At 44.9% G+C, this 17,707-nt stretch overlaps 1 protein-coding gene across 1 annotated transcript in view; it reads right to left on the bottom strand.

The window, feature by feature from the left end:
• PPIL2 (peptidylprolyl isomerase like 2) overlaps positions 1–17,707 on the bottom strand; it is a 93,150-nt gene that overhangs the window by 32,621 nt on the left and 42,822 nt on the right. The window contains exons 6-8 of the mRNA XM_089690604.1: positions 5,562–5,613; positions 5,044–5,135; positions 4,742–4,831 (exon numbers count right to left, since the gene is read on the bottom strand). Of these exons, the coding sequence (XP_089546730.1) occupies positions 4,742–4,831; positions 5,044–5,135; positions 5,562–5,613 (234 nt within the window). The remainder of the gene's footprint in view (positions 1–4,741; positions 4,832–5,043; positions 5,136–5,561; positions 5,614–17,707) is intronic.

A 17,707-nucleotide genomic window follows, 5' to 3' on the forward strand; every position in this document is an offset into this window, starting at 1 on the left:
ATACGATGTTGCGGAGACTCTCCATGAGAACTGGACTATTCTGAAACACCGCAAACAGCTTTAAAGGCATCTCCAAATGGTGGACCCTTAGTGGTTGCTCTCACACATGCCTCCCAAGTCCAAGGTATATGCATTGGGTCCATTGAGGAAAAACTGGCATTGTACGCCAATGATCTTATACTTTTCCTTAGCGACCCAGGTCTGTCGCTTAAGGTGGCCCAAGAACTTTTATCTGAATTTGCTTAGTTCTCTGGGCTTAGAGTCAGCTGGGTCAAATCCCTGATTCTTTCTGTGGACTCGGAGGCGCCCTAGGCTGCAGACTCTATGTCCTTGAAATGGACTGACAAACAAATACCTGGGTATCCTCATTTCCCCGCAGGTAACAGATTTCTGTAGCCTAAATATACATCCCCTCTTATCCAATATTAAATTGCGTCTAAAGGCCTGGAGTAACCTTCCTTTGTCCCTGATAGGCAGAATAAATCTGCTTAAGATTAAAATACTCCCATTAGTTCTTTACGTGCCATGCTATCCTGTATGGATACCGTACATTGTTTTTACGCGTCATGCTATCCTGTATGGATACCGCACATTGTTTTTACGCGCATTCACTAAAGTATATCTAGCTTCTTATGGGGTTCTAGCCAGCCTCACTTTAGAATGTTGTTACTGCAAAGGCCTTGGACTCAGACTTTTACAAATATTTAATTGCTGCCATGCTAACACATGCACACAATTGGTTGATATCCTATGACATGAACTCTGCTGTACTGCTGGAGGCTGACCACTTGGGATCCTATGTGGCACTTCGCAATATATTGTATAGGGGGAACTACAGATCCCTTCCAACTTATGCAGTCAATGAAGGCAGTGGTCCAGGCTTGGCAAACGGTCATACCCAAGGGGACGAATGGCTCCGTGTCCTTCTCGCTTTACATGCACTTATAGCTCAATCCAACCCTCCCCGAATTCCAAATTATCTCTGACCCCTCATTGTGGACTTCCAGAGGAATAAAATACTTAGCTCAGCTAGAATGGCATATTCAAAACATTTGACTCCATAAAGACATAAATTAATCTCCAACCAACACATTACTTTTTTAGGTTTCTTCAAACGAGACACGCTTATCAGGTTCAATTTGGAAATTCTGCCCTAGCTGTCCACTCCTCCACTTTGGAACAATTACTTCGAGATGAAGTCCTGGTGAAGCCCCTATCCACAATATATAAGGCATTGCAACCCATTGTACACCATGGTCTGGAACACTTACGAGCATTCTGGGAGGACGTTGTCCCGGATTTGGATAGTGAAGACTGGGAGGATGTTTGGGAGAGCCCATTTCAGCAATTGGTCTCCACCAGAACAAACAATTCAAATTGCTTCATTGCATCTATGATACCCCAAGAAAATGTCACAAAATTTACCCCAATTGTCCCCCAGTTTGCTAGAGATGCATGGCAGATCCAGATTTTTTGCACATGGTCTGGATGTGCCCCTCCATTCAGCAATATTGGAATCAGGTGCAGGAGTGCATTTTTTTATTGAAAGTAACTACCATACGGATTTCACTCCTAGCAGAGATGTATTCTAGGTCTGATGAAAGCTCTAGCACACATTAGAGCGGTTAGGACCCTACTTGGCCTACTGCGGTTTTATGCTCGGAAGGCAATAGGCAATCTGCTACTGTCCCCACTCTTTCTACTTAACACTAGTTAATTCTGTAGTACCTCTATATAAAGCTACATACCATGCTAGGGAATGTCCTCAAAAATTTCAAAAGGTTTGGGATATATGGGTTGAATGACAGCGGCCAAAAAAGTACCTTATGTTATGTTTACCTCTTAAATTGCGACTCTGGTATCCTTACATTGCTTATGGTCCTGATTGCAGGCATATTCAAACCCCTCAAATCCCACCCCCCCCATACCCCCTCTTAGCACAAATGTGGGCTGTGCTCAATCCCCTCAAATCGCCCCACTTAGTACAACAACCCCCCCCCAAATTCCCCCCTCCCAGCACAAATGTGGGCTGTTCTCAATCCTCCCCCAAATCCCCCCCCTTTGTACAACTCCCATCCACTGCGATTCTGCGAGGAGGGAGAGAGAGAGAGAGAGAGCACACTCCCCACAACTTTCTCTTCCTCCCTGCAGCTACGGGTACTATTGCTAGCAAAACAAAGCTGTAGATCTGCCCGACGTGTCCTTCTCAATGGATGACGTCATTGGTTGGTAGGATGTGGGTGGGGAGGGGTCCGCACAGCTTTCTGCTTTGATGGCAATAAAACCTGTAGCTGCAGGGAGGAGAAAGCCATGCGCTCTTTCTCCTCACAGTGCATGGGAGTTAAAACAGTAGCGCTCAGACTGAGATGTGGCCGCGGCACCCCGGTTAAAAAATCCTGGGCTTACAATCCCCTCCTGCGTACAGTAATGTCTCTGTTGAACTCTTGGCATATTCCCTCTCATGGATAGGGCGGATCAACACAATCAAGATGACTGTGCTCCCTAAACTTCTTTACTTTTACAGGACCCTCCCAGTCCGCATTCCATCTTTCTTTATGTGATCTCTCCAAAATAAGATTCTGACTTTTATTTGGGCCAATAAAGCCCCAGAGTGGCACGCACCACTCTTTATGCCCACAGGTTGAGAGGGGGCCTTGGGGTTCCCAACGTAATGAAATACTACTTAGCAGGCCAACTTTCTCAATTAACATTGCTACATGCTACCTCAAGACATCCCCCTGTGGGTCTTGCTAGAAATCCCTGACTGTGCTCCTGTCACGGTTTCGGCCCTTCTTTGGCTCCCTCCTCCCCTCTTAGCCCCCTTATGACTCATAGCTTACTTGTATGGGACTTGATTCGCCACTTGTCCAAACTGATGTCCCCTTTTCTCCCCCTATTGAATAACCCAGTTTCCTCCGGGCTTGGCACAACCCCATGTCTTTGCCTGGTGGCCCGCCCATGGTTACTCCGAAGTACGCCACTTTTTGAATTCCTGTTCAATTCCTTCTTGCTCCTCCATTCACAAAATTCATAAAGCCCCTCAGGCGGAATGGTACCACTATATGCAGCTTAGACACTGGATCTCCTCCCCTCGCCTCGATTCCGCATTTCCGTTCCGGAAAACAGCCTTTGAGCACGTTTGTCAGTATTCTCCTGGCACCCACTCCTTAATCTATTCACACCTTCTCACGAACCATCCTTCTGGCTCCCATTCTTAGGTTTTAAAATGGGAACGTGATCTCGCTATCTGCTTGGCCCTGGAGGTCTGGAGTGGAGCCTGGTAGGCTGGTGTTTTCAATAAGGGATATGTGCCCTACTTTGGGGCACTCCTTGTTGAGGGCTAACCTGTCTATGTGTTGGTTTTTGTATTGTTCATTTGACCTCGGTCCCCTGCAAGGGACCTTATTTACTGATTGTTTGTATTTTGTTATTCTTTAAAAACAAAAAAGGAAAAAACTAATAAAAAATTATTGTACCAGAAAAACCGAAGGCTATACTACCACATTAGAAATCAGAGGGTGGTAAAGCAGTGACTGACTGGGGTTCAGGAGGTGGTATTGCTCCTGACACGTGTCTTTTTAGCTTTGATTTTTAAATTGACGACTGAAAATTTTACATGTGGTACCACGCTGCCTGATTCATGTACATCCTGTCCATTTGCATGCTTTGTGCAGTGTCAATGATTTACAACTGAAGTAAAAGACAACCAGACGCATTGTGCCTCATTATGTTACACATTAAAGCTTTATTTAAGTAACCATGCATCGTCTATTGCCTCACAGAATGCAATTAGGTACTATTACATGTCTCACCCCCAGAGTTCTAAGCCAGTGCTGAATAATAAGACTAACTATGGGCTGTAAAATTCAGTTATTGACACATCCACCCCTAGAAGTGCAATCACAAAATCAGTGGCTATGTGCCATATTCCTACTGTTTCTAAATTAATAATTACCACAGAAAACCCAAGGTGGAACTACATCAAACCGGATTCCAGTGATTGAGTAATAAAAATACACAGACATGTAAAAGGCTGCCTGGTCTCAGAAAGTACTCAAAATATCATCTTCACTCCTCAACCACTGTAATAACTGCCTCAAATACTTTTAGTTTGCACACTGCATAGTGTGTATACTAAAGAAATAAATTAGAATACTAGACCCTCTGAAATCTAGAAAAAATAGAAGCCAATGAAGCCAAGAATCTTGATAAAAGTCACCAAGGTAAAAATATCACAACATTAGAAGGTTAGAAAAAATTAGTTCACCTTAGATGGTAACTAGAAAAGAAACTAAGGCATGCTGGGTAGAGGAGGAATTATACAAGAGCTGGTTTACAATTTCTCTTTTTGCCAGTGTCCCAATCTCCTGAAGTTGGCAGCATAACCTGTTTCTAAATTCCTATGTCCCTCAATGGATGATCGAACTGCTTAAGCACAATCAACATTTCTTAATATTTCCTTTATCGTATCAAAGATACACTAAAGTGAGAATGTGAAGGACAGAAATTAGTTTTAAATGTTTTCTCTGGGAATCTTCTGTTTCTGAACAAAAAACAAAAAAAACAAAAAACTAAACTTACAGTCCTTTAGGGAAAACCAACCACCAGAATGCATTAAAACAAAAACTATTTTAAAAACTGACATAATAGTAACTTTCTTGTGTGTGAATACAAAGGTGCATTCATGTACAACTGTTACAGCTTTTGACCTCTCAGAGGACTGGATGATGCCAGTTCCTACCTGTAGAGTTATAATGTCTTGGCGGGTAAAGGGTTCATCACTTAGTAGATCTTTGTAGCTCTTCGGCTTAATGTTTAATTGTTCGACAGCCTGGGTGGGGAAGTTGCACACATTGTTTTAATGCAAACACAGATGTATAAGCAACAAAATATATCCTTAAACGTAAATCAAATAGCAGATTTTACAAGCATGTCTCACGTTTACAACAGTACTCTATGCAAGCTACAAAGCAAGTGTTCTATCATTAAGTGGTTGCACATTAACTCCAATGTTTAGAGGCTGCAATGTTTATACTTCCCTACCTCATAGCAGAAGACGTTTCCGGTGTTACCAATAGCCACAATGTGTGAGTTATTGGAGAATACAGAGAAGAGGACAGGGCAGTGATACTTGCCTAAACAGGTACAAAAAAAATATGTATATAAAACAAAGAGAAAAAACAACATCAAAACAGATAGGATTCTCAACAATTGCTGATGGCAAGTGACAGTCATCATCAACTATTAAGTAGAACTGCACTGCAGTTTTCATGTACTTCACAGTGCAGTTCTTGCAGGAAAAGCACTTTTTTAAGAATAACAAAATTAGGACAAAATAAGCTATCCATGCATTTCAAAGAAAGTTATAAACTTTGAAGAGGGTCTGTGGTAAAGAACTGTTTAGACTAAATCAGTTGCAGGATACTAAAGGGGCAGCAGAACCAGTGGGTTGGCAGAAAACACTGTTTAACTTGACATCTTTACATTCAGTGTTGTTTATCGGTAAGGTTGCAAAATTAACTTTAGTTTTGCCTATAGTTACACTTTATTCACCAACTTACCATCCTGGTTCTTGGCAATGTTCAACTTTATAAGAGATTTTGCCTCCAATTTCTGTGTTAACAAAAAAAAAAAAAAAAGGAAGGATGATTACATTGTAAAGAAATTTAAAAAGTACATTACCATACCTTGGAGACACTTCTAATTGGACAAACAATTTGAACTTATATCTAGTGGATTTACTTCATGGATAAATTTACCAGTGGAGTGGATGTTAAATTGGAGCTACACTGCGTCTGAGCACCACAAACCAAAAACGCTATTCAATTCATTTTTAAACCCACAACAGTAAAATCGGTCTGTATATGCAGTAAATAATGCTCGTTATACTCATTGTGCAACCTAAAGGGTTAATCCTCCGTATTGTGTTAAAAGGCTGTTTAATCCTGTCTTCTCTGATCCTCCCCTTCTTCCAATGTCCCCCTCTTATCATCAAATAAGACATATCGTATGGAGACACTCTGCCCATGCTCAGTTTGGTGTGTATCGCTAGAGAGGTTTTTTCTTCTTGGGAAAGTGCATGTGATTAGCACAGGGCAAATTAGCACTGTTTAGACAGAGGTCAGGGGTTCTGCATCCTCTCAGAGCAGAAAGGAAACTCCTCCTACAAACTTTAACCAGTGCTCTGCTGAACACTGATAGAAGTGAAAAGACTGCTCTAACTGCTAATGAGAAGAAGTATTTAGCAGTTTATTTTTACTAAAATAATTGCATTTCCATGTTCTGTGTACTGTGGGAGACCAGATAGAGTGAATGATGCAGGGTCCTGGGTTTAGTAACATTTTAACATTCACAGAAAATTCACCCATCCATCCATCCATGTCTCCATGTTTTTTTTTTTTTGCTGTGAAATCACTTTGAAAAACACCCACTAGCATTTCAGTGGCCATCTTGAGTAAGGGCAGATGATTCATATAGAATTTACTTCCTGAAATCTGTCTACCCTTAGCTCAGGCATGCAGACAGGAGGGTGTGCTTTGCTGAGAAAACCCCTGCTCCTCTCCTGAAGACTCCTGGGATGTATGACATCATTTGCCTAAGCCTGGAAAGTAACTGAAGAAATTCACAAAAAAAGTTTAAATGTTTTAAAAAAGTAATTTAATATACCATCCTATCCATTTACTAATGCTTGCAGCATAGGATTAAAAATAGTCAATGTTATTAGACAGAGTGAAACTAAGGAAATAGTTTTTTTAAGACAGTAACTCCAAATGTTCAAGATGCTGATAAACAACATGGAGTTTCTTTATCAGTCTCAAGACTCTCTGACAACTTAGTCATTGCACCCTATGAAAGTAAAAAGGAAGGCTGAAGTACCATGCCAGTATTATGACTTTATACTCTGAATGAAAGCAGAAAAAAATGATCTTGTGATTAAGCAATCTGCCCATTCACATGCAGGAAGAATGAAAACACTTGAAAGGGGCTCAGTCACAGTCAGGATAAGCCTCATAAGCTGCATTGCACAAGATTATAGTTGACTAAATAAATACAGTTAAGTACAAATACAATTTAATAGGGTGCAAAACATAATCCTTCCACTGAATCTGCAAAAACTATATTTTGTACTCACCGTCAAATCCTTTTCATGGAGTTGAGGGACACAGTGTTATGACAAATAAGCAATCTAAAGTTATGCAGCCACCTATAAGAGAAATGAACCCTAGGCACACAGAACCTGAAAGTCAGCCGCCTAGAGGCTGTAAACCCCCCAGTTCACAGCTGCATCAAGCAGTCCAAAGAGGAAAGACAGCATATGAGCGTAAGCCGTGTCCTCAATGGATTTTCAGAAAAAAACATTTACAGTAAAAATGTATGTTCTGTCCCCCTTTGTAATGTACAGCGCTGAGCGAACTATTGGCGCTTTATAAATACTGTATAATAATAATAGTAATGTATTACATAAAGGCTACCTTACAGGATTAGCAATTTCAAGGAAAATGTGCAGAATAAGCTTAAATTGGGTTTTCTGTAATGCTAACAATACTAGATTTAATTTCAACAGCTGGAATGGGGGCTTAACAGGGTGAACTATATGTACATTGCAACTCCTTGAGCAAAAGTAGAAATTAATTAATTAGTAGCAATTAGTAGCAGGAAAATGAAAAGAAAAACAAAACAGACAGGTCAGGCACCTGACCCTTGATGGTGCTAAGAATTGAACATTGTTCTACCCCCAACAGCAAGAAAAAGTACATGGCCCACTGAAAAAGGCATGTGGGGAAAGCCCCAAAGAACTCACACCAGTGGAAATTAGCCTTTCGCATGTGATAAATCCTGCAACATAAATATTTAAAGCTTTAGGCATGGTCTGGCTAAAAGAATCCGCAATACCTCAGTCTCTCAGATCCAGGGTTTCAACCAAGAAGCAGTGTGAAAGACTGGTCCTCAGGATGCCAGATAAAGGCAATCTAGTACAGGCCAACAGACACAGACCAGTGTCAGCTAACAGATGAACAAGGTTGGCCTACCGCACTCCGTGAGGCGAATCCGTAGCTATGAGAATGACGGAAACACCCATTGCTTTTGATCCTTTAAGGTAGCAGAGGAAAGGCACATGCAAGGCATTCAGATCCCACAGTGCTACCAGGGCATTTGACACATCCACCATCAGGTCCAGTGTCCTGGAAACAAATATGTCTAGTTCTTGTTAAACCGTGATGCTAGCAGATCCACATCCAGTGTCCCCCAACACAGATATATGTTCCGAAACACCTTCTGATGGAGAGAGTATTCCTCTGGGTTCAGAGGTTGTTTGCAATAAAATATGCCTACCAGATCCTCATCCAGGAATGTGCTACACAGATATCTGTGGAATATGCATCTCCACCCAGGACAGGATAGCTTTTAACTCCATCACAACACTCCTGGTATCCCCTGATGATAGATATAAAACCAAAGCTGTGGTATTGTTCAAATAACCCCAGGATAGGTAACTGATCAGGAGAGTCCAAAAATGCAAACAGGGTGTTGACTGGAAGTTTGTATTTCTCCACAGATCCTCTCAAAAACTCTGAACAGGGGGGGCGCTCGCGAGCAGCAGCCAGGATGGCTGCCTATTAACTTACTGTCTCGGCCACCGGACAAATCGGCCGATTTCTGACCCTCAGGGGGGGTCCCTCCGCTTCCTCCCTGTCCCCCTGTCCTTCTAGCACCCTGATGGGGAAAAAATCCCCGGCTGCCCGCACCTCCAGCGTCCGACGGACCGTTCGGGAGGTTGCGGCCTACCCGCCGGAGATCGCGGGTGAAGCCGCGGCCTCGATTTTTGGCCGGCCGCCGGAGGCTTCCAGGACCCCGGCCGCGGATTCGCGGTTTTCGCCCGGGACAACAGCTGAAGCCCTGGCTGCAAGTTTGGGTCCCCTGCCATCACTACCTGCAGGTGAGATGGATCCTGGCAGTGGGGAGGACCTGGATCCCGAGCCATCCCGGCAGTCGCACATTCCATCCCTGCGGGATGCCGAGCTCCTGCGCCGCTTTAAAAGTATGTTGCAATCAGAATTGTCCTCTGCTACCTCCAAGCTGGCCGACCGTCTTTCGCGGGAAATTCGGGATTTGGGCAATCGGACGAATGATCTCGAAGATAAAATGGACGCTGCGACCACGGTCATTGAAAATCACGAACAGGACCTGTGCGACCTTAAGAAGGAATTGGCGGACGCACTACTGCGGCTTGAGGATTTCGAAAACCGTTCCCGCCGTGGCAATTTGCGGTTAAGGGGTATTCCGGAAACGGTCACGGATCTTACCTCCACTGCTACTGCTCTGTTTCAGGAGCTGACACCCGCTATTCCCATTGACCGGCTCGAATTTGACCGCATACATCGTTCTTTGGGCCCCAGACGACCGGATGGGCCCCCGAGGGACATTATCATCAAGTTTACTTATTACCGCACTAAGGAAACTATCCTCTTGGCGGCCAGAAATAACCCTGATCTTAGCTTCCAGGGGCACCGCTACCAGCTTTTCGCAGACCTCTCTCAGACCACTCTCCAGAAGCGACGCCAGTTGAAGCCCTTCACTTCGGTCCTGGTGAAACACAGAATTAAATATGCCTGGGGCTTTCCGTTCCGCCTCACCTTCACCTACCAGGGCCGCAGTCATTCTGTGGCTACGCCGGAGGAGGCCCATTCTCTCTTGGAATCTCTACATCTTCTCTCGCCGGAAGCTGCTGATCGGAGCCCGGCTCATTCATCTGGATCCTCGGCAAGGCCGCCCGCTCTGGGCCGCATCTGGGAGCGGTCGTCCACCAGGAGGGGGGCTCTCCCTCAGACCCCTTCGCGATCAAGTCCTTCCTGTTCTTCTCCAGGCTGAAGATGCGCCTTGGAACTCCCACATATTGTCTCACCGAGGGACTACCCTGACGAGATCGTGAGTTTGGCCCTTAGGGCCTCCCCGGTTTGTCAACATTCTAGGTTGAGACTGCTCCGGCTTGCCCCTTTGGGTTTCATCCCGGGTTGGGGGGGGGTCTCTTTCTGGACTTAGGAATCGGGACTTTTTGCTGCCGCAGCCTGTTTTGGGTCCATGTGATGGTGCTTGGGTCTACGTTTGTGGCCTTGGGCGATGGTTCCCTTGGGCTCCGGGGTGGGAGGTTGACCCGGTGGGCCTGGTTGGGTGGAGGGGGGTTGGCCCCTGTGGTTCTCCGGGTTTCTCTGGGGAGGTTGTTGCGGAGGTTCCTGTTCCTGGGACTTTTAGTTTATTAAGATTTACTATATTCTATTATGTACATTGCCTTTTTGCCCCCTGAGGGCTTCTGTTTTGATGTTTCCATTTGCAGCCATTTGTCCGGTGGTAGAGTTACCCCTAACTGTATCCTTCATGTGTAGGATGCACGTCACCATTGGTGTGACACGATTGCACTGTTGTGTATACTTTTTGTGTCTTTTTCCTTTTTTCTTTCTTTGTTCTTCTCTTTTTCTCTGTTTTTTTTTGTTTTTGTTTTCTGCAGGGTTCCGGGACGCCATGGTCCGATCGCCATTGGGAGTGGAAATTGCTGGCTGCTTTGGGCTTTTTTCTGCTGAGCGTGTTGCGTTGATACCGCCATGGCCTCACCCCTTTTGAAAATATATTCACATAATGTTCAAGGCTTCAATTCGCCTCAGAAGCGGGCTAAAGTTTTTCATCATCTCAAGTTGCAACAAATTGATGTGGTATGTCTACAGGAGACCAGGTTTTCTCAGTCCTCCGCTCCGCGTTATCTTTCACCTCACTATCCCATCTTTTACATGGCCTCGGCTCCTGAGAAGCGTCGGGGTGTTCTGATAGCTTTTAAACGCAATCTCCCCTTTGTCTGTGCTCGGAATATAGCGGACCCCACGGGCAGGTATTTGCTTCTGCAAGGCACCCTCTGGGACCAGGAGGTTACCTTTGTCTCTTACTACGCGCCTAACCGTTTCCAGCATAAATTCTTTTCGCATCTTTGCACCATTATTTCTCGACACTCTAAGGGTCTTCTTCTTGTTATGGGGGATTCGAATGTTACCTTGGATTCCACACTGGATAGGCGCTACGCACAAGGAGCGACCCCCTCTCATGACTTGGTGCTGGAGGCACGTATGCGCTCTCTTTTGCGGACAGCGGGGTTAGCGGACGTCTGGAGGGAACTTCATCCAACTGAACGCGACTTTACGTTCTATTCTAACCCTCATGACAGTTTTTGTAGAATTGACCATATATTCATGCAGGTCCAGCAACTCCCCTCGGTCCGGCGGATAACTATTCCCTCCTCACCCTGGTCAGACCATGATCCTTTGGTACTCCTCCTTGCCCTTTCTGGGCCAGAACGACGCCCTTTTCATTGGCGCATCAATGACTCTTTACTGACCACTCAGGCTACCTGCCAAGAAATAGAATTCTTCTTACGGACATACTTTACGGAAAACTCGGGATCGGTCTCTTCAGCAGTGCCCCTATGGGAAGCGCATAAGGCCACGGTGCGGGGTCATGTTATACAGCTGGCTGCGGTCCGGAAGCGGGAGCGGGAACGTCGACTCTCGGAGCTTCATTCTCTCCTGGCCTCTGCGGATGCGCGTTGGAGGTCATGTCCATCCGTGGCCCATAAACGCGCTCGGGACGCTCTGGCGACAGAATTGGACCTCCTTGCCTCTTCGGAGGCGGAACGGGCCTTGCGTTGGACCAAACATAAATTCTATTCGTGTGCTAATAAGCCCGGTCCCATGCTAGCCAGGAAACTAAATTCTGTGGGGAAACCCCATAAACCGATTCGGCTTCGACTTTCCACGGGTGGGTGTACTTCTAATCCCAAGCAGATTGTTTCCCGATTCTCGGACTTCCTTTCGCGCCTTTATGCTGCCCCAGATCCCTTCCCTGTGGCCCAGGCAGAGGCATTCTTTCAGGACCTCCATCTTCCTGGATTAACCGAGGCAGCACAGGCGGCCCTCAACGCAGGTGTCACCGTACCGGAAGTGCTACAAGCAATCAAATCTTTACGGTCCACTGCGGCCCCAGGTCCAGACGGCTTCTCCGGTCTCTATTATAAAAAATTCTCAGCCCTTTTGGCACCCTTTTTAGCTGCCTACTTTAATGAGTTACGGCAGGGCTCCTTGCCCTCTCCGGACGCACTTAGGGCACATATCTCTATGATTCCTAAGACGACCGATGATGTCCAGGAACCGCAAGCCTTCCGGCCCATCTCTCTTCTTAATGAGGACTTGAAAATATTGGGCAAGATCCTTAGTTTTCGCATCAATAAATATTTGTGTAGCCTGGTCCACAGGGACCAAGTAGGGTTCGTCCCCGGGAGGCAGGCGGGTGATAACGTCCGTAAGGTGGTCCATCTTATACATTTTCTGCAACAACGGAAAATCCCAGGATTCTTACTGTCCTTGGACATATATAAAGCTTTTGATTCTCTATCCTGGGAATATCTGCGGTTTGTGCTGTCTCGCTGGGGTTTCGGGGATTCTATTCTCTCATGGATTCAAGCCTTGTATTCCTTTCCTTCGGCTTCCGTTAAATACGCTGGATATTTCTCGGATCCCTTTCCTGTTGGGCGAGGGACGAGGCAGGGCTGCCCACTGTCCCCGGCACTCTTTGTCCTGGCGCTTGAGCCACTGGCTTTAGCGCTCCGGACCGACTGCAATGTATCGGGGGTTCCATACGCGGGACAGGAGTTTAAGCTGAGCCTCTTTGCGGACGATGCCCTCTTGACCCTTACTAATCCTCTGACGACGCTTCCTAATTTGCAGGCAATTCTTGAGCGCTTTTCCTTGATCTCGGGTCTACGTATTAATTTGGATAAAACCGTTGCTCTCAATATTACTTTGGCTTCAGATTTGGTTTCACGCCTACAATCCCATTTCCCTTACCGGTGGGCTTCCTCTTCTCTTGAATACTTGGGCATTCGCTTGACCCCCACCTATGACTTCCTTTTTGCTGCAAATTATTATCCTTTGCTTAGCTCCTTATCTTCTCTTATGCATTCCTGGCAATTTCCGCACCTGTCTTGGATAGGACGGGTTCACTCAGTGAAAATGACCATCTTGCCGAAATTGTTATATTATTTTCGCACCCTCCCAGTGCGGGTTCCCCCTCATTTTCTTCGGTTGCTTCAGGCGAAGTTTATGCGTTTTATCTGGGCCAATAAGCATCCCAGAGTTTCTAGAAATACGCTCTTTGCTCATAGACTCCAAGGTGGTCTTGGGGTACCCAATGTAACTAAGTATTATCAGGCGAGCCAAATTGCCCCGCTGTCTATGTTGCACGCTTCCTCCGACGTTCCTCTCTGGGTCCTGCTGGAACTACCTAATTGTGCCCCTATCGCACTATCGACACTTCTATGGCTTCTCCCTGCCCTGCGTCCTACGGCGCTGAGTCCGATGTTGCTCCATGGCCTACGAGTCTGGGACTCAGTACGTTACTCCAGTGGTCTGATGTCGCCTTTCTTGCCCTTGCTTCCAATCGTTAATAACCCTCTTTTCCCGCCGGGTCTAGATCACCCGAGGGCATTTTCTTGGTGGGTGGCTCATGGTTTCTCACAGGTGCAACACTTTTTGATTTTTCGGTCCTTTCCCACCTGGAATGTCCTCCGGGAGTCTCGGGATGTTCCCCCAGCGGAATTTTTTCGGTACCTTCAGTTGCGGCACTGGCTACTCTCGCTGAGGGCCACTTCTGCTTTCCCATATCAGAAATCTGCCTTTGAACGGCTTTGCCAGCAGCGTCCGGGCGCCCCGGGCCTTATCTCCCTTCTTTACGCAGCTTTGAACAGATGCTCGTCGCACACTTCTCTTTCATATGTAGTTCAGTGGGAACGCGACCTGGGAGTGGCTGTGGATCCGGAGGACTGGAATAAAGCCTGGTCACTCATAGCTAAATGTTCGTTTAATACGACCACGCTGGAAGCAGCCTATAAGGTATTGTTTCGTTGGTAGTTTTCGGGGTTGTGGCCATCGTGGCGATGTACTGCATATCTGGTGGTCATGCCCGAGGTTGGTTCGTTTTTGGTCTCGTGTGTTTGGCCTCCTTTTCACTTTGTTTCATCTCTCCATACGCCGGGATGCTCGGTATGCTTTGCTTCATTGCCCCATACCGGGCCTCTTGGCTCGTCAGCAGCGGTTGGCTTCCTATTTGTTTTTATCGGCCACTAGGACAATTGCCCAGGCCTGGAAGAGTCCGTTTGTACTTTTTCAGGGGGTGCGGGATCGTATGACTACTATGATGCTCAATGAACAGATGTCGAGTATATGCAACGACTCTCAACATAAATTTTTGACAATATGGGAGCCGTGGTTGCAATATGCCTTTCCCACGCTCCCCCCCGCCAGTATAGGGAGGTGAAGGAGTTTTGTATTGGCGCTCATGGACCCTTGCTCTTTGGTGTGTGTTTTTTTTTTTTTTTTTCTCTTTCTTTCTTCTCTGCTTTTCTTCTTTCCTTTCCTGTTTGTTTTGATGTGACAGTGGACAGCTGTCTTTAGGTGCGATAATCTGGGTTTCACTGATGTTATTGTAACCTATGTGCCACTGATAGCCCCTGCGCGGGCATACGTTTTGCCTTATTGGAATTAGAGCGTTGTCTGCTCTATTATGCATTTTCTATCGGTGCAATTGATAGCCCCTGCGTGGGCGTGTTTTGTTGCCTCTGTTTTATACTGTTTAAAATTAATAAAAACCATTGAAATACAAAAACTCTGAACAGACAAATGGTCCAGAACTCTGTCCCAATCCAAAATACCACCATCCATCTTGACAATTTTCCAACATAAGGACAGAAAAAACCTTGCTTTTCAACAGTGCGAAAGACAGAAAACACCATGACAGAGACAAGGATGTAACCTTGGTTTGAGGATGTAACCTAATAATCTTGTCCAGGGAAACAGTGGATTTGTCTAATTCCGTGAGGGACAAAATCTGATAATGGTTGTCACCTATAGCAAAGCAAAGAAAAGGTTGGTGACCTGGAAAGATGGGAATGGGTCAATACATACTGCATCCTTTATGGCAATTGATGCAAAGAAGTCTGCCATGAAGGGATGCAATGACTGACTGAATAAAAAAGGCATTGGGATCCTTAAAACTAAGGATGGGACGAATGCCAACTCTGGATCTTGGAACTAGAAACAGGTTTGTGTAAACAGAATTAATAACTCTCTGGTCCAACAGTACCTGAATGGTAGAAAGAGTCATTAAAACATGGCCATGACATGGGAAGATGCAAAGCTCTGCTGGTGTTACAGTATCATCCTATGTCACATACTATATACTGTATATATGTGGGGCAGCTGAAATCATACTGGTAAAAGTGCTGTTTGTTTAAAGCATTGAGGTTTTTGTAAGATAACTGGGAAAACTCTGCTCATAGCCATCACAGTCATACCAGTGAAAAATACCACCTACTCAAACTGCTCCTGAAGGATCCATTCAGCAGAGTCTCAGACAGCCTACAGAGTGAATAAGTTGATTTACTGGGAACAGACTGTCAACGGAGAAAAAAAAAAAACCAACTCCGGCACATTGTAAGCAAAACTGATAATACACAGCCATGGACTTGCAATAGCCAATCACAAGAAGTGAGTCTTTCGAGTTGATGACAGGTGAAACTGCCACAGCTCTAGTCCTAAGTACTCTGCATGTAATCCCCAGACAACTGGTCTGACCTTTTTAACACAGATGGATAGCTGGAGAGACTTCCAGGTCCTTCAATATACAGCATGAAACTACCAGCAGCTGTTGACTGTAGAAAACTCTTTCACTTCCATTGAAAAACTATAAGAGAGAAAGGAGACATCCATTCTCCTGAGGACACTATGCATACAGTAACTGAGCAGGCATAGGGCTGGCCTTTAGCTTCTACGTATGTGCCTAATGTCCATTCTTCCTGTAGGCAGCAGAATAACCCCAAGTTGCTTTTTATACATAATGTATAAGGCTCCATGTACACGAGACACTTCTGAACGATGTAAACTGACTGCTGGAAAACGTGGGTTAAAAACGTCTGTTTAGCCACATTTGCATATTGCGTTTATGAGTGAAAGGATCTAGATAACTTCCATTTTGTATTATGTATGCCATTTTAAGTATTAAGTTAGCTTTTTGCAGAAATATTAAAAGTTTAATGAAACTGTTTTTGGTTGTTCAAGGATGTATCAACAGAAGCTAACATGACCCTGACAATGTCTTTGTCTGGCTGTTTTTCCAGAAAGTTAGCCAAAACAATTTGTACCAAGAAATGTATATGTTATGTTTCATGTAGTTAGCTCATGATGGAAATTTACAAGTTACAGTTTTGAAACTCGCTCCCCCCTCCCTTATTATTATCTGTAGTCTATATAATCTTATTAATGTCTAATAAACTTTGAACATCTCTGAACATAAACTGCCGTTATTCCCGTGTTCAAGGGGTGTTCCCAGAATTCTGCTGATAAACCAGGAATCTCTCCACAGACCGGGGGTCTCTGAGGGGAAAAGAAAATCATTCCTTTCAGCTGGGGGCTCAGCCCGGGATGACCACCCACCTCACTTGGTAAGTAAACCTTTTGTCTTTTTATGACTAAAAGCTCTTTCTTGCCCTGTGTTGAGGGAAGGTCTTGAATCATTCTGTATTGTCTATATAGACCCGTGATAACCTGTAGCTGCTTTTGGTAAGCAGACTTAACTCTTTGGTAGAGTTACAAAATAGTGCACTATAAAAAAGGTGTTTTTGGTAAACACAGATTGTTCTGTGGAAGAACACACTGTTTTTTGGTAAAACAGTGAAGAGATAACTTTTGGGAAGTTATCAAGAGGTTAATAAGTCTGTGGAGCAGATTCTGGTTTATCTGTCTTTTGCTTTTTCTTTCTGTTGCGTAGAAGTATAAGTTAAATTTGTTGTGTGGAACAAAATAAGAATTTAAGGTAAAATTGTCTTATCCACTGTCTAAATATGGGTCAAGGAGGTAGTTACCCACCAGGTCCCGCAGAAAAGGGAGAAAATTGTAAGGATTATGTTGCTAGAGTTTGTGGAACGGACTATTATTTAATAAATCCCTGGGTGGATTGTATGGCAGGCTGGACAGAAGCTATGGGGAGTACAGACCCTTTCCCAAGAAAGGGGGCAAATGATCCTTTTCATACAGACATGATTAAGGGATTATGTTTGGGGGACAAACAAGCCTTTCCTTGGTATGAGGGGGACCCACAATGGGACCAAGTTTATATGAAGAAAGGGGGAGAAAACTGGTTAAAATGGTCACCGTATTGGGTTGATAATAGCAAGGGAAAGTTCAATTTGATTTTCTCTTTAAAACAAGAGAGGAAGTTGAAATTGGATACATTAAAAATATGCCAGGAAAAGCATCAATCTGAAAAGACATGCAGACCCAAGATTGGACTGAAAACAGTTCAGACACCAATCCCACCCCCTCCGTATAATATATATCCTTCATTAAGTTGTTTTAAAAATGCTGCTGATGATGATTTTTTGATTAGTTTGGGGATGATTACTCCCCAGCCTAATGCCCCTCCAGCCCCTGCTCCTGTCTCTGCAGCTCCAGCCCCTGCTCCTGCCCCTCCAGTCCCTGCCCCTGTCCCTGTGCCACTTCCCGTCCCGGATCTACAACCAATACAGCCAGGCCCCTCCACTAGACCCAAACAGATTATTAGTATAAAATCACCAGAGGAGGGTAGCCAAGTTCAAGGCATCCTTACAGAGAATAAT

The sequence above is a fragment of the Staurois parvus genome, unplaced genomic scaffold, assembly GCF_062004578.1.
Source record: "Staurois parvus isolate SC_StPar_1 unplaced genomic scaffold, SC_StPar_1.0 ptg000535l, whole genome shotgun sequence".
NCBI lineage: Eukaryota > Metazoa > Chordata > Amphibia > Anura > Ranidae > Staurois > Staurois parvus.